The 22,574-nt window shown below is 47.3% G+C and overlaps 1 protein-coding gene across 1 annotated transcript in view; it reads left to right on the plus strand.

Moving 5' to 3' along the window:
• Nucleotides 1-15,986: 15,986 nt before the first annotated feature.
• Nucleotides 15,987-22,574, plus strand: part of LOC134345119 (segment polarity protein dishevelled homolog DVL-3) — a 189,249-nt gene continuing 182,661 nt past the window's right edge. Inside the window, exon 1 of the mRNA XM_063045299.1 lies at nt 15,987-16,679. Coding sequence (XP_062901369.1) covers nt 16,519-16,679 — 161 coding nt within the window. The 5' untranslated portion in view covers nt 15,987-16,518. The remainder of the gene's footprint in view (nt 16,680-22,574) is intronic.

The following is a 22,574-nucleotide window of genomic DNA, read 5'->3' on the forward strand; positions in this document are numbered from 1 at the left end:
GACGCAGTTCAGCACATCACAGAAACCAGCCTCCCCTCCATGGACTCTGTCTATATGTCCATTCTCTCTTCTCCCCTCTGCCTGAAAGCAGGTTCAAGGCAGCTGCTGTCCCACTGTTATAAACTATTGAATATTTCCCCAGTGTGATAAAGCGGACTCTCGACCTCACAATCTACCTTGTAATGGATTTACAGCCGACCTGCGCTGCGCTTTCTCTGTAACTGTAAACCTTTATTCTGCATTCTGTTATTGTTTTTCCCTTGAGAAAGAGAGAGATGAGATTTGTCACATGTAACGTTGAAACATTGAAACGAACAGCGAGAAGTAATCTTTGTGTCAACGACCAACACAGTACTGGGAGCAGCCCGCGAGTGTCGCCATGCTGCCAGCACTAAAATGTTTTGCCCGGGAGGAAACCCATGTAGTCACAGGGAGAACATACAAACTCCTTACACTTACAGAGAGTGGCTGGCACTGTAATAGGTCATGCTAACCCCTGTGCTACCTTGTCCTGTCCCCTACCTCAAGGTACTGATGTGATGAAAGGATCTGTGTGATGACATGCACTGTCCCTCAACACCAGTGACAATAATTGTGCGGAGCGATACCGATAAAGGGGTAGTATGATTAAGCGTTTCTACTGAGCCATGTTCATGATGGGCCGCTCTGGACAAACAGTGTGGGAGAGATGAACCAGGGCCGTCAAGAAGGGAAAACATGAGCACTTGAAAACTAACACATAAGGAGAGTGCCTCCCGTTGATTCACTGTGCGATCTATCGGCTGAGGGCGCCCCCGTCATATTGTCGCAATCAATCCGATACAGTTCAATAATGAAACTAATTCGCCAATGGTGGCCCCAATGTCATCTTCAGGCCCCTGCAAATCTTGTTCCACAACACATACAGAAGGGTGGAGTTTTCCAGGCTGGTAACAATTTGGCAATTCCGACAGAAACTATGCATGAAATTGCATTGGTTTCCCAGAATTTGATTACAGTCAGATTCATGGTCAAATGAATTTACATAAAAGCAGAACCAGAGGACTTGGATTCTCGCTTGTCTCTGCTGACAGATCAGTGTCAATCATGTGGAGTTCTTCCAGCCAGCTTGGGCTTCCAGCAAATACATTGAATGTCTACCTAGTACATTTTATTATGTATTTCTTGTGCCTAACAAAGTGGCCACTGTTTGAATGTTCATGATCTTCTGCTGCTGTAGCCCATCCACGTCAAGGTTCAACGTGTTGTGCATTCAGAGATGCTCTTCTGCACACCACTGTGGTAACGTGTGGTTATTTGAGTTACTGTCACCTTCCTGTCAGCCTGAACCGGTCTGGCCATTCTCCCCAGACAGCTCTCAGTAACGAGGTGTTTTTGCCTGCAGAGCTGCCACTCACTGGATGGTTTTGTTTTTTTGCACAATTCTGTGTAAACTCGAGATCAGGGGTTTCCAACCTTTTTTATGCCATGGAACTTGTCATTAACCGAGGGATCCGTGGGCCCCAAGTTGGGAACCCCTGCTCTGGAGAGTGCTGTGTGAAAATCCCAGGAAACAGCAGTTTCTGAGATACTCCAAGCACCTCATCTGGCACCAACAATCATTCCATGGTCACAGTCACTTAGATCACATTTCTTCCCCATTCTGATATTTGGTCTGAACAACAACTGAACCTCTTGACCATGTCAGCATGCTTTTATGCATTGAGTTGCTGCCACGTGATTGGCTGATTAGATATTGGCATTAATAGCCCGGTTCTGGTGTACCTAATAAAGTGACCACTGGGTGTAATACTGGCCAAAACCTGGCAAGGAATATTTCAGCTGTATTCTGTACAAACGTGAATTAGAATCAGTTTTATTACTGCTGACATATACTGTGAAATTTGTTGTTTTGTAGCAGCAGTACAGTGTAAAATGTAAAACTTACTGTAAGTTACAATAAGAAATAGAAAAAAAAATACAGTAGTTAGTGCAAGACAAGAGCAAAAAAGTAAAGTCGTGTTTATCGGTTCATTGTCCATTCAGAAATCTGATGGTGGAGGGAAAAACGCTGCTCCTAAATCACTGAGCGTGTTTCTTCAGTCTCCTCCATCTCCTCCTTGATGTAGTTATGGGAAGAGGGCGTGTCCTGGATACAGAGGGTCCTTCATAATGGATGCCACCTATTTGAGCCATCACCTTTGGAAGTTGTCCTCGATGCTGGGGAGGCCAATGCCCATGGTGGAGCTGGCTGAGTTTACAACTTCCTGCAGCTTTTTCCGATCCTGTGCAGGGGGCCTTCCGTACCAGACATTGATGCAACCAGTCGGAAAGCTCTCCACAGTACATCTGTAGAAAATTGTGAGTCTTGGTGACATAACAAATCTCCTCAAACTCCTAACGAAATATAGCTGCCGGCTATAACTGCGTCAATATGTTGGACCCAGGATAGATCTTCAGAGATGTTGACACCCTGCCTCTTATCATCTTATGGTCTTAGAGGGAAGTTTTGCATGAGAGAGAGGTAGAGGACTAGATATCGGATGAAGAATGACTGGGACATCCAGTGGATCACCAGTCGAACAGCAGAGCAGACTGTTAATAACAAGCTAGGAGTAGGAGACACCCCTACTTCACCTCCCTCCTGGAGTTTGGGGAGGTTTGAGTGATCCAGCACTTCACTGGCTCCAAGAAGGTTCCGGGAAGTGAGTGCATACTCAGACAGTCCTGACGAGAAGAAACTTCGAGACGTGGCACGAGTTGATGCTCAACTCCATTTTACTGTTTAAAGTGTCCATTAATCACCGATTAAAGTGTCGAGGAGGACTGAGACATTGAGGCGAATGCAGAAGGCGAGCAGGAGTTTCAGTGCGAACTACCTGCCTTTTGATCGCTGTCAGAGAAGGGGTCCATGAGCAGCTTATCACTGTGCGGCTCGCTGTGGCAGGTGGGTAGGCCTCTCTGCCACGTGTGGTGAATGTTGGAGATACCACAGGATGTTTATGGATTGGACTATTGTGTTTATGGACTGTGGACTTTTTCCAGACTGATGATTTTGATATCCTGTGCATTTTATCGCCTGTTCCTTTTCCGAGGGGAGGGTGTTTACATAGAAACATACTACAGCACAATACAGGCCCTTGTTTGGGGGTTAATGTTCTGTTGTGCTCTGTTAGTTATTTGCGTGGGGGAGTTTTTTTCTGAGGGGGGAAATCGATGTTCCTGGTCCATTTTTTGTGGGAAAGTGGGTATTGGGGGGGGGGGTTGCTCTTTGCTATGCTTTTTTTTGTGTGGGGTGTGGATTTGATGGTTTGATATTCCCCTCTGAACAACTTGCATGTTCTTTCTTTTTTCGTGGCTATCTGAAGAAGACAAATATCAGAGTTGTATCTGGATACATGCTTAGATAATAAATGAGCGAACCTTAATTAACCTTTAACCATTACTGCAGATAATTTGGGTGTAGCATGGTAGAGTAGCACTTAGTGTAATGCTTTACAATACCAGCATCCTGGGTTCAAATCCCATCGCTATCTGCAAGAGGTACGTTCTCCCCGTGACCGTGTGGGTTTCCTCTGGGTGCTCCAGTTGCCAAGCACATTTGAAAGATGTCCACGTTAGTAGGTTAATTGGTCACATAGGTTTGCGCAATTTGTCCTTTTATTGTGTGCTGGGCGTTGATGTTTCTTGGACAAGTTCCATGGTGTTTCTTTGCTCTGGGGCTGCCTGCAGAAGGACGAATCCCAGAGTAGTGCTCTGTATACAAACTTTGATAACGAAAGTACTTTGCATCTTTGAATTGAGCAACATGGGTTCGTTGGACCAGTAGGACCTGTTATTGTGCTGTATCTCTAAACTAAAATACACTCAGTGGCCATATTATTAGATACACCTGTACTCATCTCGTTACTGCAAATATCTAATCAAGTAATGTTGTGGCAGCAACTCAATGCATAAAAATCAAAAATGGTCGAGCTTCAGTTGTTGTTCAGAACAAACATCAGAATGGGGAAGAAATGTAATCTAAGTGACTTTGACCACAGAATGATTGTTGGTGCCAGACGGGGTAGTTTGAGTATCTCAGATACTGCCGATTTCCTGAGATTTCCATGAACAACATTCTCTAGATTTTACAGAGGATGGTGTGAAAAACAAAGAAACATCCAGTGAGTGGCAGTTCTGTGGGTGAAAATGCCTTGTTAATGAGAGAGGTCAGAGGAGAATGGCCAGACTGGTTCAAGCTAGCAGGAAGGCGACAGTAACTCACATAACCAAATATTACAACAGTGGTGTGCAGAAGAGCATCTCTGAATGCACAACATATCAAACCTTGAAGTGGATGAGCTACAACAGCAGGAGATCACAAACATACACTCAGTGAACACTTTATTAGCTACAGGAGTTACCTAATAAAGTGGCCACTGAGTGTAAATAAATAATGTCACAGAAACATATTATGTAGAAGGGGAATGATGTTGTGGGTGGAGAGCTTGTTACAGAAATCCCAGAGTAATAGAGCAAAGTTCAGAAGTTCAAGGTCACGAGCACAAGAAGAGGTCATCCAGCCCCTACAGTCTAAAGGCAAAAATGACTGCATATCGCTTGGTGCCATTTCCCTGGTTTTTCCTCACCAGCCTCACCAAACAAAAAAACCTTGAAGATTTTCAATTAAACCCTGGCCCTCACAGCCTCTTGCTGCAGAGTTTCAATTTTCACAACCATAGCAGCTGGGGAGATTCAGTTAATTAAACAAAATAGAGAGGAAATTCCAGCATTCTAGGAACGAGGTTCATGACATGACAAGGTACTGGTTCATCTGGTTCATCAATATCCTTCATAGAGGGAGCCCAGTCATCCTTATGGAGTCTGAACAGGTCTTTATGTGATTCTAGTCCTGATTCACGGGCTCTACTTCTGGTACCCGTCCCTGCAGATCAGACTGGGTGACAATAAATCCAGTGATATCCACACATCCCTTGTAGTGCAGTAGTTAGTGCAATACCTTTACCACCGACCAGGGTTCGATTCCCGCTGTTGTGTGTCAGGAGTTTGTGCGTTCTCTTTGTGACCGTGGTTTGCATCCAGGACGTGCTCTCTTCTCACTACTACCATCGAGCAGGAGGTACAGGAGCCTTCGATCCAACATCTTTAGGTTCACATGATAAAATGGGAAAAGAAGTAAACCCATTATATATATATATATATATATATATATATATATATATATATTAGTTACATTAAAATAGTGCAGAAATAATATTTAAAAAAGTTGAGGTAGTGTTCAGGGGTTCAATGTCCATTTAGGAACCAGGTGGCAGAGGGGAAGAAGCTGTTCATGAAGAAACAGTTATAACTATTATAATAGTTATAATTATTACCCCTCAACAATCAACGTTTCAACTAATAGGTGGCGTAGCACTATTACAGTGCCAGTGACCCAGGTTCAATTCCCACCACTGTCCTTAAGGCATTTGTATGTTTTCCTCCGCGTGCTCTGGTTTCCTCCGGGTGTTCCGGTTTCCTCCGCGTGTTCTGGTTTCCTCCGGGTGTTCCGGTTTCCTCCACGTGCTCTGGTTTCCTCTGGGTGTTCCGGTTTCCTCTGGGTGTTCCAGTTTCCTCTGGGTGTTCCGGTTTCCTCCGGGTGTTCCGGTTTCCTCTGGGTGTTGCGGTTTCCTCCGGGAGTTCCGATTTCCTCTGGGTGTTGCGGTTTCCTCCGGGAGTTCCGGTTTCCGCCGGGTGTTCCGGTTTCCTCTGGGTGTTCCGGTTTCCTCCGGGAGTTCCGGTTTCCTCCGGGTGTTCCGGTTTCCTCTGGGTGTTGCGGTTTCCTCCGGGTGTTCCGGTTTCCTCTGGGTGTTGCGGTTTCCTCCGGGAGTTCCGGTTTCCGCCGGGTGTTCCGGTTTCCTCCGGGAGTTCCGGTTTCCTCCGGGAGTTCCGGTTTCCTCTAGGTGTTGCGGTTTCCTCCGGGAGTTCCGGTTTCCACCGGGTGTTCCGGTTTCCTCTGGGTGTTCCGGTTTCCTCTAGGTGTTGCGGTTTCCTCCGGGAGTTCCGATTTCCTCTGGGTGTTGCGGTTTCCTCTGGGAGTTCCGGTTTCCGCCGGGTGTTCCGGTTTCCTCTGGGTGTTCCGGTTTCCTCCGGGTGTTCCGGTTTCCTCTGGGTGTTGCGGTTTCCTCCGGGTGTTCCGGTTTCCTCTGGGTGTTGCGGTTTCCTCCGGGAGTTCCGGTTTCCGCCGGGTGTTCCGGTTTCCTCCGGGAGTTCCGGTTTCCTCCGGGTGTTCCAGTTTCCTCTGGGTGTTGCAGTTTCCTCCGGGAGTTCCGGTTTCCTCCGGGAGTTCCGGTTTCCTCTAGGTGTTGCGGTTTCCACCGGGAGTTCCGGTTTCCACCGGGAGTTCCGGTTTCCACCGGGTGTTCCGGTTTCCTCTGGGTGTTCCGGTTTCCTCCGGGAGTTCCAGTTTCCTCTAGGTGTTCCAGTTTGCTCCGGGTGTTCCAGTTTCCTCCCACATTCAAAGATGTACTGTTTAGTAGATTAATTGGTCACATGGGTGTAATTGGGTAGTGCAGGCTTGTTGGGCTGAAGGGCCCTTACCGTGCTGTATCTCTAAATAATTAAATAAAAATAAAAAATAAGGCCACACTCAAGTTGAGGAACAACATCTCGTATTCCGTCTGCGTTGCCTCCAACCTGATGGCATGAACATCGATTTCTCCTTCTGGTAATTACTACCACATCACTCCTTCACCATTCCCCATTCTTGTTGCTCTTTCACCTTCTCTTCTTGCCTACCCAACACCTCCCTCAAGTGCTCCTCCCCCTTTCTTCCATGGTCTTCTGTCCTCTCCTATCAGACTCCCCCCACCCCCAGCCCTGTACCTCTCTCACCAATCAACTTCCCAACCTTTCCTTCACCCCTTCCCCACCTCCCGGTTTCACTTCTTCCTCCCTGTCCCCATACTCCGGTTTTTTCCCAATCCTTTCCAGTCCTGATGAAAGATCTTAGCCCAAAACATCGACTGTTTACTCTTTTTCCATTGATGCAGCATTACCTGACCTGCTGAGTTTCTCCAGCAATTTTTGTGTGTTGCTTAAAATAAAAGTAAACCAAATGTTCCCATAAAGCATCATTTAAAAGCTAATGTGATTCATTGCAGGTTTTCTAATCCACTGTACTATTTCGAATGTTCACAGTGTGATGTCCTGTACACTGCAGAATGCAGACACAGTCTGGGTGTTTGTTTTATGGCTCTCCTGTATTCAACGGACACACAAATCACTGAGGGAACTCAGTGGGTATGTAAGGAAATGGATAGTCAGCATTTCAAGTCAAGACCCTTCATCAGGACTGGAAGAGAGGTTCATTTGTTCATTATGCGCTATGTCTTCTGATGTGGGCAATCACGGTCTATCCATGACCGTGATTCTTCGTGGCAAATTTTTCTACAGCTGTGTTTTACCATTGCCTTCTCCTGGTCAGTGTCTTTACGGGACAGGTGACCCCAGCCATTATCAATACTCTTCACAGATTGTCTGCCTGGCGTCAGTGGTCATGCAGTCAGGACTTGTGATATGCACCAGCTGCTCATACGACCATCCATCACCTGATCCCATGCCTTCACGCAACCTTGATCAGGGTGGGGGGGGGCTAAGCGGGTTCTACACCTTGCCCGAGGGTGACCTGCAGGTTAGTGGAGGGAAGGATCACCTTACACCTCCTTTGGTAGAGAGGTATCTCCACCCACCACCCCAGAAGGGATGTATAGAAGTCTTCAGGGTCCACACTACCAGGTTCAAGTCAGCTACAGTACTGTACAAAAGTCCTGGGCACATAGAGAAAGTATTCCCCCAGCCCCCAAGGGTTTTCGTGTTTTATTGTTTTACAACATTGAATCACAATGGATTTAGTTTGGCTTCTTTTTACACTGATCAACAGAAAAAGACTCTTTTGGGCTAATGTGAAAACAGGTCTCTACAAAGTGACAGTCAAAGCTGCTATTCAGGTTAACTCAATACGGTGTATTGGCCTTCATCAACCGTGGGATTGAGTTCAAGAGCCGAGAGGTAATGTTGCAGCTATATAGGACCCTGGTCAGACCCCACTTGGAGTACTGTGCTCAGTTCTGGTCACCTCACTATAGGAAGGATGTGGAAACCATAGAAGGGGTGTAGAGGAGATTTACAAGGATGTTGCCTAGAATGGGGAGCATGCCTTATGAGAATAGGTTGAGCGAACTCGGCCTTTTCTCCTTGGAGCAACGGAGGATGAGAGGTGACCTGATAGAGGTGTATAAGATGATGAGAGGCATTGATCATGTGGGTAGTCAGAGGCTTTTCGCCAGGCCTGAATTAGCTAGCACAAGAGGGCACAGTTTTAAGGTGCTTGGAAGTAGGTACAGAGGAGATGTCAGGGGTAAGTTTTTTACTCAGAGAGTGGTGAGTGCGTGGAATGGGCTGCCGGCAATGGCGGTGGAGGAGGATACGATAAGGTCTTTTAAGAGACTCCTGGATGGATACATGGAGCTTAGAAAAATAGGGTAAAGCCTAGGTAGTTCTAAGGTAGGGACATGTTCGGCACAGCTTTGTGGGCTGAAGGGCCTGTATTGTGCTGTAGGTTTTCTACGTTTCTATCTTAATTAATTACAAATATAAAACACAAAATAATTGATTGCATAAGTATTTACCCCCTTCAAGTCAGTTTTTAGTGGATGCACGTTTGGCAGCAGTTACAGCCTTGAGTCTGTGTTTTCTCTGGAGCGTCAGAAACTGAGGGAGATCTGATTGAATTGAATTGACTTCATTACTTACATCCTTCATATACATGAGGAGTACAAATATTTACGTTAAGTTTCTATTTAAATATGCAGTAATTTGTAATAAATATTATGTACAACAGGATAGTCAATATAACATAGAAATACAGTTGTGTCAGCTGAATTAATCAGTCTGATGGCCTGGTGGAAGAAGCTGTCCCGGAGCCTGTTGATCCTGGCTTTTATACTGCGGTACCAATTCATGGATGGTAGTAGCTGGAACAGTTTGTGGTTGGGGTGACTCAGGTCTCGAATGATCCTTTGGGCCCTTTTTACACACCCGTCTTTGTAAATACAGTATCCTGAATAGTGGAAGTACAGTTCCCATGCCCGGCAGTGATGGAGCCAGTCAGGATGCTCCCAATTGTGCCCCTATAGAAAGTTCTCAGAATCTGAGGGCCCTTACCAAACTTCTTTAACTGTCTGAGGTGAAAGAGGCGCTGTTGTGACTTTTTCACATCGCAGCCGGTATGTACAGATCACGTGAGATCCTCGGTGATGTTTAAGCCGAGGAACTTAAAGCTGTTCACCTCCTCAACCCCAGATCCATAGATGTCAAAAGGGGTTAGCCTGTCTCCATTCCTCCTGTAGTCCACAAACAGCTCCTTTGTTGTAGCGACATTGAGGGAGAGGTTGTTTTCTTAACACCACTGTGTCAGGGTGATATACAAGATTATAGGAGGCATAGACAGAGTAGACAGGGAAGTATCTGTTTCCTAGGGTTGAAATGTCTAATACCAGAGGGGATGCATTGCAGGTAAGGGGGTAGGTTCAAAGGGGATGTGAGGGGTAAGTTTATACTCAGAGAGTGGTGGATGCCTGGAATGTATGGTGATTGAGGCAAATGCATTAGAGGCTTTTAAGTTTGGATAGGCACATGGATGTGAGGAAGATGGAGGGACATGGACATTGTATAGATAGGAGGGATTAGTGTTCAGGTGTTTTTAATTTGCTTTTTTAGCTGGTTTGGCACAACACTGTGGACCAAATGGCCAGTTCCTGAGCTGTACTGTTCTCTGTCTCTCTCTGTTCTCTGTAGGAAAGATTGCTGGCATGTGCAGTCAATTTTTTGTCTTTAGTTTATAGGGACAGGTACCTTAATTCCTCACCCCATTCCAACTCTGGGCTTGGAAAATTCCACCCAATGCATTCCAGGCACACAACAGAGATTATTCCAGTGTCCTGGTCACAACCAGAATATACAGGGGATCGGTTTATTAACCTCTGGTTCCATGGCCTCCTGCGTCGTCTTCTTCATAAAGTGACATCTCAGAAGACCCTTGCCTTCTGGGACATGTCCTCTTCATAACTACTGTGGGTACAGGAGCCAGAAGACCCACACTCAACATTTTAAGAGCAGTTTCTTCTCCACTGCCATCAGATTTCTGAATAGGCAATGAACCGATGAATATTACCTCACTATTTTGTTCCCTTTTTGTACCACATGTTTTACATATATGTTTATTATTCTAACATAGTTACATTTATATGCATTACACTCTACTGCTTTAAAACAAAACAAATTTCATGATCTATGTCAGTGATAATAAACCCCATTCAGATTCTGATTAACTCTATTCAGGCAGAGTGATTTAAATCCAGGAACTTCCAGTCTGCTGCCCCCAGGAGACACAAGAGATTCTGTGGATACTAGAAGTCTTGAGCAACACACACAAAGTACTGGAGGAACTCAACAAGTCAGGCAGCATCCATGGGAAAGAATCACTGTTCCCTTTAATCTGAGTGGGCATGCGGCTACGCAGTAACTGAAATGGTCCCATGCACATAGCCTTTGTTGTCACGCAGCTGGAATTGGACACAGCTAGGAAAAGTTTACAAAATGTGAAAGATTGTCTTTGTTGTACTGTATTTCATTATACCCTTCAATTAACAAATAAAGTCAAAATGCGATTTGTCAGTTTTCATTCTAAATATTCATAGTGTGCTTATTACAAAAAGAACATTTAAAGTGCCGTGAGATTTTTCAGGCTATGTAAAAAATTCTTGCTCAGAGCAATGGTTGGTCCACACAGCTGTAAAAATAATTAGCGGGAACGTTGAAAGGAATAAGCAGTCAATGTTTCGAGCTAGCTCACAATTTTGCTTTCTTTTCGCAGTATCTGTTCAGGGGCAATATCTTTCTTTTTGCACTCTTTATTTATTTTTAAATATATTGTGACTTATAGAAATATTTATGTCTTGCACTGTACTGCTCAAATCAAGTCAAGTCACTTTTTATTGTCATTTCAACCCTAACTGCTGGTACAGAACATAGTAAAACTGAGACAACGTTTTCCAGGACCATGGTGCTACATGAAACAATACAAAAACTACACTGAACTATGTAAGAAAAAAACACAGAAACTACACTAGACTACAGACCTATCCAGGACTGCATAAAGTGCACAAAACAGTGCAGGCATTACAATAAATAGTAAACAAGACAACAAGGCACAGTAGAGGGCAGTAGATTGGTGTCAAGCCAGGCTCTGGGTATTGAGGAGTCTGATGGCGTGGGGGAAGAAACTGTTACATAGTCTGGTCATGAAAGCCCGCATGCTTCGGTGCCTTTTTCCAGATGGTAGGAGGGAGAAAAGTTTGTATGAGGGGTGCGTGGGGTCCTTCATAATGCTGTTTGCTTTACGGATGCAACATGTGGTGTAAATGTCTATAATGGCGTGAAGAGAGACCCGATGATCTTCTCAGCTGACCTCACTATCCACTGCAGGGTCTTGCGATCCGAGATGGTGCAATTTCCGAACCAGGCAGTGATGCAGCTGCTCAGGATGCTCTCAATACAACCTCTGTAGAATGTGGTGAGGATGGGGGGTGGGAGATGGACTTTTCTCAGCCTTTGCAGAAAGTAGAGACGCTGCTGGGCTTTCTTTGCTATGGAGCTGGTGTTGAGGGACCAGGTGAGATTCTCCGCCAAGTGAACACCAAGAAATTTGGTGCTCTTAACGATCTCTGCGGAGGAGTCGTCGATGTTCAGCGGAGAGTGGTCACTCCGTGTCCTCCTGAAGTCAACAACCATCTCTTTTGTTTCGTTCACATTCAGAGACAGGTTGTTGGCTCTGCACCAGTCCGTTAGCCACTGCACCTCCTCTCTGTATGCTGACCCATCGTTCTTGCTGATGAGACCCACCACGGTTGTGTCATCGGCGAAATTGATGATGCAAAAACAACAAATTTCACGTCAGTGATAATAAACGTGATTTTGTACCATTACACTGAGGCCCAACACGAACTGAGGAACAGCACCTCATCCTTTGTCCGAGCACACAGCAGCCCTCTGGACTGAACAGATAACCTGATTTCCTAATATTTCAGTAATCCATTTTTAATTAAAGCAGATTTAAAGATTTTAAAGATTAACTTTACTTATCACGTGTACATTGCCACGTTGGAACATTCAGTGAAATGCTTCGTTCTGGGTCAGCGTTCCAATAGAGTCCGATATTGCGCTGGGGGCGGCCCGTGAGTGTCACCGTGTTTTCGCCGCCAGCGGTGGTGCGCAGGGCGCCACGGTACCATGGCAGTGAGCATTACACGATTACGGCTTGGGGTGTTGGAGTCCGGAGTTCAACTCTGACACCGTCTGTGAGAAATCTGTACGTCCTTCCCACGGGTTTCCTCTCACAGCCCGGAAACACACCAGCCAGCAGGTTAACTGGTCAGTGTAAATTGTCCTGTGACTAGGCTGGGGTTAAATAGGTAGTTTGCTGGGCGGTGTGGCTCATTGACCTGTTCCACACTGCATCTCCCACAACTTACTAACCCTCACTCATGCGTCTTTGGAATGTGGGAGGATCCGGAGCACCCGAAGGAAACCCACGCAGTCATGGGGAGAACATACAAACTCCAACAGAAAAACAGGGCAAAATGAACCCAGATCACTGTCCCTTTAGAGCGTTATGCTATCTGATGCACTACTGTGCATGTTTATTCTTGTTCCTCTCAGAGTGGAGGATATTCTTAGACCCCATTGTCACAGCCACAGTGTGTACCATCTATATCATGCAAACTTCAACCACAGTGACCAAGAAGGGCATGGTACATGGAACACAGATTCCCCTCCATGTTCAACGTCACCTTGACTTGGAAAGGAGCAGAACCAGGCCATTCAATCCTGTCTGAGGTATTTCCCCTCACAAACCCATTCTCCTAAACACAAAATAATCTGCAGATACTGGGGTCAAAGCAACACTCACAACACGCTGGAGGAACTCAGCAGGTCGGGCAGCACCGTGGAAAAGATCGGTCGACGTTTCGGGCCCGAAATGTCGACCAAACCCATTCTCCTCCCTGCTCCCCATAACATTTGACACAATTACTGATCAAGAAACTGTCAACTTCCACTTTACATATACCCAATGAATTGGCCTTCACAGCCATTTGTTGTGAATTAATTCCACAGATTCATTACCCTCTGGTGAAAGAAATTCCTCCTCATTTCTAACACAAGAGATTCTATAGCTGCTGGAAATTCAAAGCAACATGCACGAGATGCTGGAGAACACTGATCTGTATGGATGGGCTGCAAAACAAAGATTTTCACTGTACCTCAGTACATGTGACAATAATAAGCCAATTTACTAACAGCCCTGAGAAAACAAAACTCATCTCATCCCAATCTTCTATTGAAAACACGTTATTTATAAACGGTAACCCTGAGTTCTACATCCAATCCACATCCACCCTGTTCAAGAACAGGGTTTTTAAATAAGTCACGTCCCACTTTTCTAAAATTCATTTGGTACAACCCCAACAGGCCCCCTGACCTGAGTTCCTTCAGTGTTTTGTGTGTATTATTCCTCATCTCTGTTCTAAAGGGAAGTCCTTGCATTCTAAGCCTGTGCCCTTTGATCCTAGACTCTTCTCCAATTGGAAACATTCTCTCCAAGTCCACTCCATGAGGCCCTTCAATGTTCGATGGGTTCCTCCCTCTTTCTTCTCAACTCTGGCAAGTACAGGACCAGAGCCACCAAACACTCCTCATACATAAACCCCTTCATTCCTGGGATCATTCTTGTGAACCTCCTCTGGACTGTCTTCAATGCCAGCATATCTTTTCTTAGAAAAGGGGCTCAAAATTGCTCACAATACTCCAAGTGTGGCCTGACCAATGCCTTATAAAACCACAGCATTATATCCTTGCTTTTATATTCTATCCTTTTGAATTGAATGTTAACATTGCATTTGCCTTCCTTACCACTGACACAACCTGCAAGTTAACCTTCAGGGAATTCTGCTGGAGGACTCCCAAATCCCTCTGCACCTATTTTAAGATGATTGGAGGATGGATGGCGGGGGAGGTGGGGTGATATCAGAGGTAGGCTTCTTTTTATATACGGAGAGTGGTTGGTGACAGGGCTAATGCAGTGGCAGATGGCAGATACATTAGGGACATTTAAGAGACTCTTAATAGTGGTACACAGATGAAAGAAACATGGACTGTATTCCTTGGAGTTTAGAAGAATGAGGGGAGACCTCATAGAAACATTTCGAATGTTGAAAGGCATGGACAGAGTGGATGTGGCAAAGTTGTTTCCCATGATGGGGGAGTCTAGTACGAGAGGGCATGACTTAAGGATTGAAGGGCGCCCATTCAGAACAGAAATGTGAAGAAATTTTTTTAGCCAGAGGGTGGTGAGTCTATGGAATTTGTTGCCACGGGCAGCAGTGGAGGCCAAGTCATTGGGTGTATTTAAGGCAGAGATTGATAGGTATCTGAGTAGCCAGGGCATCAAAGGTTATGGTGAGAAGGCGGGGCAGTGGGACTAAATGGGAGAATGGATCAGCTCATGATAAAATGGCGGAGCAGACTTGATGGGCCGAATGGCCGACTTCTGCTCCTTTGTCTTATGGTCTTACGGATGCCTATGTGGGAGGGAAGGGTTAGATTGGACTCAGAGTAGGTTAAAGCATCACTACAATAACTTGGGCTGAAGGGGCTGCACTGTGGTGTGATGTTCTATGAGAATTACAAGGCATTTTTCCACATGCACAGAGGGGTGGGGGCCTGAATGGTTGGGCAGGAGAAGTGGTGATGGAAGCAGATATCTTTGAGGCATTTAGACAAGCTGGGAATGGAGTGATTTGAATGGCATGGTAAGCCCTTACAGTGCCAATGATCCAGGTTCAGTTCCCACCACTGTCTATAAGGAGTTTGCATGTTCTTCGTGTGGGTTTCCTCCGGGACCTTCAGTTTCCTCCCACAGTCCAAAAAATTAATTGGTAACATGAGTGTAATTGGGTAATGCAGACTCATTGGACCGAGGGGCCTGTTACACTGTTGTATTTCTGTATAAAAATAAATGATATAAATCATGTGCAGGGAGGCTTCATACTCGGTACAAGTGTGGTGGGCCGTTCTGTCTGAATTTCTGAATGGACATTGAACCCGTGAACGCTAACTCACCACGTTTTTTACACTACTTATTTAATTTGACTATTTAGTCTATTTGTACTTATTGTAAGTCACGTTTTTTCTCTATTACAGGTAATATGTATTGTTACTGCTGCCACAAAGACAAATTTCACAAAACAGCCTCTGCCTGATTACAAGGATGAAGTGTAGGAGGGAGCATCCTCATTACATGGACTGGTACTAGAGTGGCATTAGGCCATTCTGCCCATCGAGTCCATTCTGCCATTCCATCATGGGTGATTTATCAGCTCTCTGAACCCCATTCTCCTGCCTTCTTCCCGTAACCTTTAACACCTTTACTAATTTGGAACCTATCAACCTCCGCTTTATGTACGTATACCCAACAACTTGACCTCCACAGCCGACTTTGACAATGAATGATTCACTACTCCTTGGCTGAAGGAATTCCCCCTCATCTCCGTTCTAAATGGACGTCCTTATATTCTGCGCCCTCTGGTCCTAAACTCTCCTGCTGTCCGAAACATCCTCGCCACGTCCACTCTATCTAAGGCCTTTCAAGGGTATCTCAAGGAAGACCTTTAGGGCAATGGCCACATCCGCGATCCTAACGCCTGCAAGTGCCAACCGATACCCTGGGTGGCCGGGGCTGCCCCCACCCCGCTCCCCTCCGGCCCGGGAACGGAGCAACGCTTCACGTTGCTTGGCGTGGGGAGGTGCTGGCTATGTAGCGCCCTACCCCTGAGACCGCGAACTCCCCTTCCCTCTGCACGGCAGTGCGGGCTGGCAATCCGTCGAGCCCGCAGCCCTGGCACCGAGCGGCGCCGGGGAGGGAGGGAGGGCAGGAGAGGCGGCGGCGCCAGCTGGCAGCCCGGCCCGTGACGGTGACGGGCGGCGGCTACCGCTCCCCTCGCCGTCTGATTGGGGCTCGGGGTCGCCGCTGGCAGCCGCTGGGCGGAGCGCTGGGCCTGGTCTGCGCTGGAAGGGGGGGGGGGGCGAGAGCGAAGGATACAAAGTATCAGGCCGGAGAAAGGAGGCACTCGGCAGTGAGGGGGTGAAAAAGGGGGAAATCACTTCCAAAGTGTCGGCATATCGGCGACAGGGACCACAAAGTATCGACTGATTGGCGACAGGGGATACAAAGTATCGACTGATCGACAGGAGGGGATACAAAGTATCGGCTGGTCGGCGCCAGGAGATATAAAGTATCGGTAGGGGAAGCGAGCGCGATCGGCGGCTCGGAGATACAACGTATCGAGAGGCAGTTGGATTCGGAAGGTGGGCCCGACGGCAGGGGGAGATTGCAGGGCGGCCTCTCCGAGGCCCGGAGCCCGAGCTCCAGGGGCGACCATGGGTGAGACCAAGATCATCTACCACATCGACGATCAGGAGACGCCGTACCTGGTGAAGCTGCCGCTGGCCGCCGAGCGCGTCACCCTGGCCGACTTCAAGCAGGTGCTGAACAAGCCCAACTACAAGTTCTTCTTCAAATCCATGGACCAGGACTTCGGGTGAGAGCCGGGGCTGGGGCCGTCGGTGGTGGGGAGCCGGGCTAAGGGGAGGGAGAGCTAGAACGGGAATCCGGCGAGAGGGAGAGCCACGGGAGGAGGAGGGAGAACTGGGGGTGGGGGAGTTCGGAGGGAGAGAGGGCCGAGAGCGGAGAGATGGGATCCAGGGGGAAGGGAGATCGGGGGTGCTGAGAGAGAGTATATCCCGGGAGAGGGGAGAGAACTGGGCCAGGGAGGACGGATGGGGAAAGGCGAGGACGGAGATTAAGCGGAGAGCGACGAGGGGAGGGAGAGGTTGAAGAGGGGGGAAGAAGGGGAAAGGAGAGGGAAAGATGTGAGGCAGAAAGTGGGCGAAGGGGAAGATTTGGGATAGGAGGAGAAGGTGATAGAGGAGGGAGCTGGAGCCGGGAAGAGGGGAACCCAGCCTCAGCCCCAAGGCCTGCTGTTATTCTGATGCCCAGGCACTGATTGTGGCCCTCAGGCCGGGCGTTGTCTCTGAAGCCGGGGGGTTTGGAGTTGACACTACAGCCGGCTGGTGCTCAGGGATTGGGTCTGCTGTCAGTGCCCGGGGCTGGGACGATCTCCGGGACGGGGGAGTGACCGGCCGACGCCCGCTCCCCTCCTTTCCACTCATTTTGTTTTCCCTTCTCCCGTTGATTCGACCCAGGGCCCGGGGGCGAGGACCGGCTGCGGGCTAGGCTGAGTTGGGCCAAGATCATCCCCGCTCCAGGCTGACACCTTCCTAGGACCATGTCTCTGCATGTCCCGGGACTGGAGTCTGTTGCACGGGCCGAGACAGAGCCCTTGGCCCGGGGCCGGAGGGAAGAGGAGAGGTGTGTGGGTTCGGGAAGAGTCCGCGGGACCTAAGCCCCCATCATTGTAGGAAAATGGCGGAGCTGCTTTTGTGTGGGACTGTTTTTGCCGAGAGTCCGGCGTATTTTTTGTAACGGGGCAGAGGGTATTCCCGGCGGCCGGGTGCTGGGCCTTCCCCGGTTAGGAGATCCAGGTAGTCCCGTTTCTGCGGTCTAGGGGAAGCCAGCAGCTGGAGCCTGGGGCACCGTCTCTAGACTGACAGCTCGGTGGCTGCCATTCTGGAAGAAGCGGCGGCTGCCGTTTCACTGAAACACCAGGTCTGGGAGAAGGCAGCGGGCGTGAACCTCCCCAGAGCACCTTTCACCCGGTGCAAAGCCCGCCAGCGGCGTGTTAGAAACCAGCCGAAGGGAGGCAATAAATGTGAACTCCCAGCACAGGCAAAGGTGACACGCACAAATTGCTGGAGGAACTCAACAGGTCAGGCAGCATCTATGGAGCAGAATAAAGAGTCCACGTTTCGGGCTGAGACCCTTCATCAGGCAAACTTAGGGTTGATTTAGAGAACTCAGATTTCGAGCGACAATCTGCTGGAGGAACTCAGTGGGTAGAAACGCTGTATCTAACCTTACGACAATTCCACAGACTCTGCTCGACCCTGCAGCGGATTGTATGCAGCTCCAGGTTCCACCACCTCCTGTGTCTCACAAACAATCTGCTGGAGGTATTGGTGCAGCGTTTCAAACCCAAAACGTCGATGATTCTTATCCCCACCGCTACAGAGGCTTCCCAGCCCACTGAGTTCCTCTGGAGGTTCGGTTTACCTTCGGCATCTGTGTCCGGGCAGACGCAGCGGGTCAGGCGGTCCTGTGACAGGAAATAGCCAGCCCCTCTTTAGAGTTAGAATCAGAGAGGCACAGAGATCTGACAATAAACGATAATTGGTTTATTATTGTCACACGTACTGAGATACAATGGAAAGTGTTGTGTTGCCACCCAGACAGGTAATTGAATGTATAAGTACACTGAGGCAGGTCAAAAGGAAAAGCTCTGACTTAAGATATAGGAGCCAAATTCATCAACATTACATTTTGTTCTCAAGGCAGTGATTTTCAAATGTGGGCAAATGTATTTGTACACACACAATGACGTATCCTATCCAGATGCATTGAGGTTTGGTACGGCAACAGGTGTGTCACTGCAAGAAACCGTAGAGAGTTGGAAGACAAATTTTATTGTCATTCCTGCACAGGTGCTGTAGCATCACAGGCACTCACAAGAAAGAACTTAAGTTAAGACTTAGCAGCACAATTGGGCCGTTCGCACCATGAAGTCTGCTCCACATTCAATCATGGCTGATTTATTATCCCTCTCGACCCCATTCTCCTGCCTGCCTCCCCCCCCCCGTAACCTTTGACACCCTTACTAATCCGGAACCTATCAACCTCTGCTTTAAATATACCCAATGACCATCTGTGGCAATGAATTCCACAGATTCCCCACCCTCTGGCTGAAGAAATTGCTCCTCATCTCTGTTCGAAAGGGACGCCCTTTTATTCTGAGGCTGTGCCCTCTGGCTTCAGACTCTTCCACTATAGGAAGTTAAATAAATTACACTTTTTTTTAAAACAGAAAAACATGATTAGAGCGAATAAGTCCATCTGAGTGCGAAGTAGTCCGAGTGTTGCTAAACTCCAGTAATTAGTGTTGTGCTGGTTGGTTCAACAAACCAAGTGTTGAAGGGTAGTAGCTGTCGTTGAACCTGGTGGTGTGGAGCTCCAGGCTTCTGTACCTCCTGCCCGATGGTAGCTATGAGAAGATGGCATGCAATGCACCCTCTAATCCTTTTTACAGCTGTGGACCAACCATTGCTCTAAGCAGGAAATTTTTGCACAGCCTGGAAACTGCGTGACATCTTAAATGTTTTTTTTTGTGCTACGCATACTATGAATGTTTAAAATGAAAATGGAAAAATTATGCACTTCTGATTTAATTTCTTAATTAAAGGGTGTAATGAAGCACAACAAAGAAAATCTTATATGTTTCGTAAGCTTTTTTTTTATCTGCCTTTATTCCAGTGTGGTGGAATTCAAGGCTGTTGTGAGGGAGCTTGTCATTCACTGGGCAGCTGTGCACCCACACAGCTCAGAGGGAACAGTGATGGCACGGCCCAGAGGGTGGGGATCTTTGACCATGGATGTTGTCTTCCTGAGGCAATGCCTCCTGTGAATGGGAGGGACGTGCCCGTCAGGTCCAATAATCTCTGCAGCTTCGCACATTCCTGGGCACTGGAATTGCCATAGCAGACCACGATGCAACCTGTCAGGACACTTTCATCTCTGTATCTGTAGAAGTTGGAGTGTTGAGCAACAAGCTAACCCTGCTAAGTAAAGTAGAAATGCTGGCTTGCCTTCCTTGTGAGTTGTGGACACATCCACCTGCATGGACACTTCCTGCTGCCTCAGTAAAGCAGTTACTTTATTCAAAGATCCTTCCCAACCCAGATATGTTCTCTTCCATCCTCTGTCATCAGGCAGAAAATACAAAAGCCTGAAGCACGTACCACCAGGCTCAAAGGCAGCTTCTATCCTGCTGTTATAGGACTATTGGATGGTCCCCTAATATGACAAGATAGACCCTTGACCTCACAATCTACCTCATTGTGACGTTGCGCCGTATCTCTGCCTGCACTGTGCTTTCTCTCCAACTGCAACACTTTATTCTGCGTTCTGTTACTGTTGATACCTGTTGCTGATCACATTACTCAGCAGGCAGTCTGATTCATTGTCGGCAGTGAATGGGTAGTGGTGAGGTGGAGCTGGATGTCGTATGACAAATGTTGCCGTGTTTTCCAGTGTTGTAGAAGGGTGGGGTGCAGCTGGGAAACAGGAGTGGTGTGTGGGGGGAGGTAAAAGATGTACCCACTTGGTGGGAGGTGTTGCCAGAGGTGTAGGAGGCAAAGACATTGGTGACACTTCTCTGATACCAACTAGTTAGTTCAGGGTGCAGAGCAGCCTTGAGGATCTGATTGGATGGTTCAGGGTGTGAAGCAGCGATTGGTTGTCTCCTGCTCCTTTCTTATGATGGAGCTGGACACATCCAGATAATAAATGCAGAAAAAAATTGGGTTGAAAAAGACTGCTTTTTCAGCTCTTCAGAACATGAGTTTTAGAGTCCTGAAAATGAGTCCATAGGTTGGCTTCAGTTCAGTGTTCTGAGTGAAGTTATCCATGCTGGTTCAGGAGTTTGAGAGTTGAATTGTAATAACTATTTCTGAAACTGGTGATATGGGACCAAAGGGTTCTGTACGTTCTGCCTGATGGCAGCTGCGAGAAGCGAGCATGGCCTGGATGGTGGAGGTCCTTGATGATGGAAGTCGCTTTTTCGTGGCAGCACTCCTTGTAGATGTGCTCAATGGTGGGGAGGGCTTTCCCTGTGATGGACTGGGCTGTAATGCCCTTTTCTATTCTTGGACCCCGGTGCTTCCATCCCATAATTTATTTACTTCGAGCCATGACACCTAGCAACCCCTGATATAACCTAGCCTAATCACGGGACAGGTTACAATGACCAATTAACCTAACAACCGGTGCATCTTTGGACTGTGGGAGGAAACCGGAAGTCCTGAAGGAAACCCACGCGGTCATGGGGAGAACGTACAGACTCCTTGCAAGCTGCGGTGGGAATTGAACCCGGGTCACCGCCTGTACTGTAAAGTGTTGTGCTCGCCACCATGCTGCCGTGTTGTCCATTAAGTACGCTAATGCAGCATAGAAACTGGCCCTTCAGCCCAACTTGTCTGTGCTGGCCATAGTTCTTGCTTCCATTGCTCACTCTATGTCCCTGTCAACTCCTCCTACACATGAACTTGTTCCAAATGTCATTTTAATGTGGTTATTCAGCTTCCCTGAATCTAAGAGAGGAAATGTATCACCAGGATGTCCGCTTTGATCCTTGTCAGGTTGGCTGAGTTGGTAAAAGTGTCACACTGATAACTTGAGTTTGCAGTCACGCATTCTAATCCGGATACACACTTCCAGAATTACAGTCTCGAGTCTGTAGGCTGTGGAGTCTCATGACTTTTGGCCATGACAGAACGGTGCAGTAAATGAAGAGTCTCCATTCAGAGATAATGGGTGGACAGTACAAGACAATAAACTGCATTAGGGGGTATGCTGTTGTAATTAGTACACAACCTACGTGGACAGATTTGTTCTGCGTACAAGAAATGTCCCTGACTTTGAATTGACACAACACCTTGCGCATAAGGCAAGCACTCAGAGGCCACTTCATTAGGTTTATCCTTCACCTAATAAAGAGGCCACTGAATGCATGTTCATGGTTTTCTGCTGAGTAGCCCATCCGCTTCAGGGTTCAACATGTTGAGCATTCAGAGATGCTGTTCTGCACACCACTGTTGTAATGCGTGTTTATCTGAGTTACTGTCACCTTCCTGTCAGTGTGAATCAGTCTGGCCATTCTCCTCTGACCTCTCTCATTAACGAGGTGTTTTTGGCCATAGAACTGCCACTCACTGGATGATTTTTTTTTCTTGCATATTCTCTGTAAACTTTAGAGACTGTTGTGCATGAAAATCCCGGAAGATCAATTGTTCCTCTGGGATACTCAAACCACCCCATCTGGCACCAATAATCATTCCACAGTCAAAGTCACTTAGGTCACATTTCGTCCCCATTCTGATGTTTGATCTGAACAATAACTGAACCTCTTGACTATGTCTGCATGCTTTTATACATTGAGTAGCTGCCAATGGCTAATTGGATATTTGCATTAACAAGCAGGTTCTACCTGATAAAGTTGCCACAGTACACCACAGGAACAGGCCCTTTGGCCCACGATGTGGTACCAAGGTAATTAAACATAATTTAATGCCCAATTAAACTAATCCCTTCTGCCTACACAATGTCCATGCCCCTCCACTCTTTGCACATTGATCTGCCTGTCTAAGAACACTTGGATCATATTTGCATCATGCACCACCCCTGGATGCACACATGACCCTTGGCACACACATTTCCTTTTAACTTAACAATCCTTCAGCCAGAGTGCATGCCCTCTGGTATTCAA

The sequence above is a fragment of the Mobula hypostoma genome, chromosome 4 (genome assembly GCF_963921235.1).
Source record: "Mobula hypostoma chromosome 4, sMobHyp1.1, whole genome shotgun sequence".
Taxonomy (NCBI): Eukaryota; Metazoa; Chordata; class Chondrichthyes; order Myliobatiformes; family Myliobatidae; genus Mobula; species Mobula hypostoma.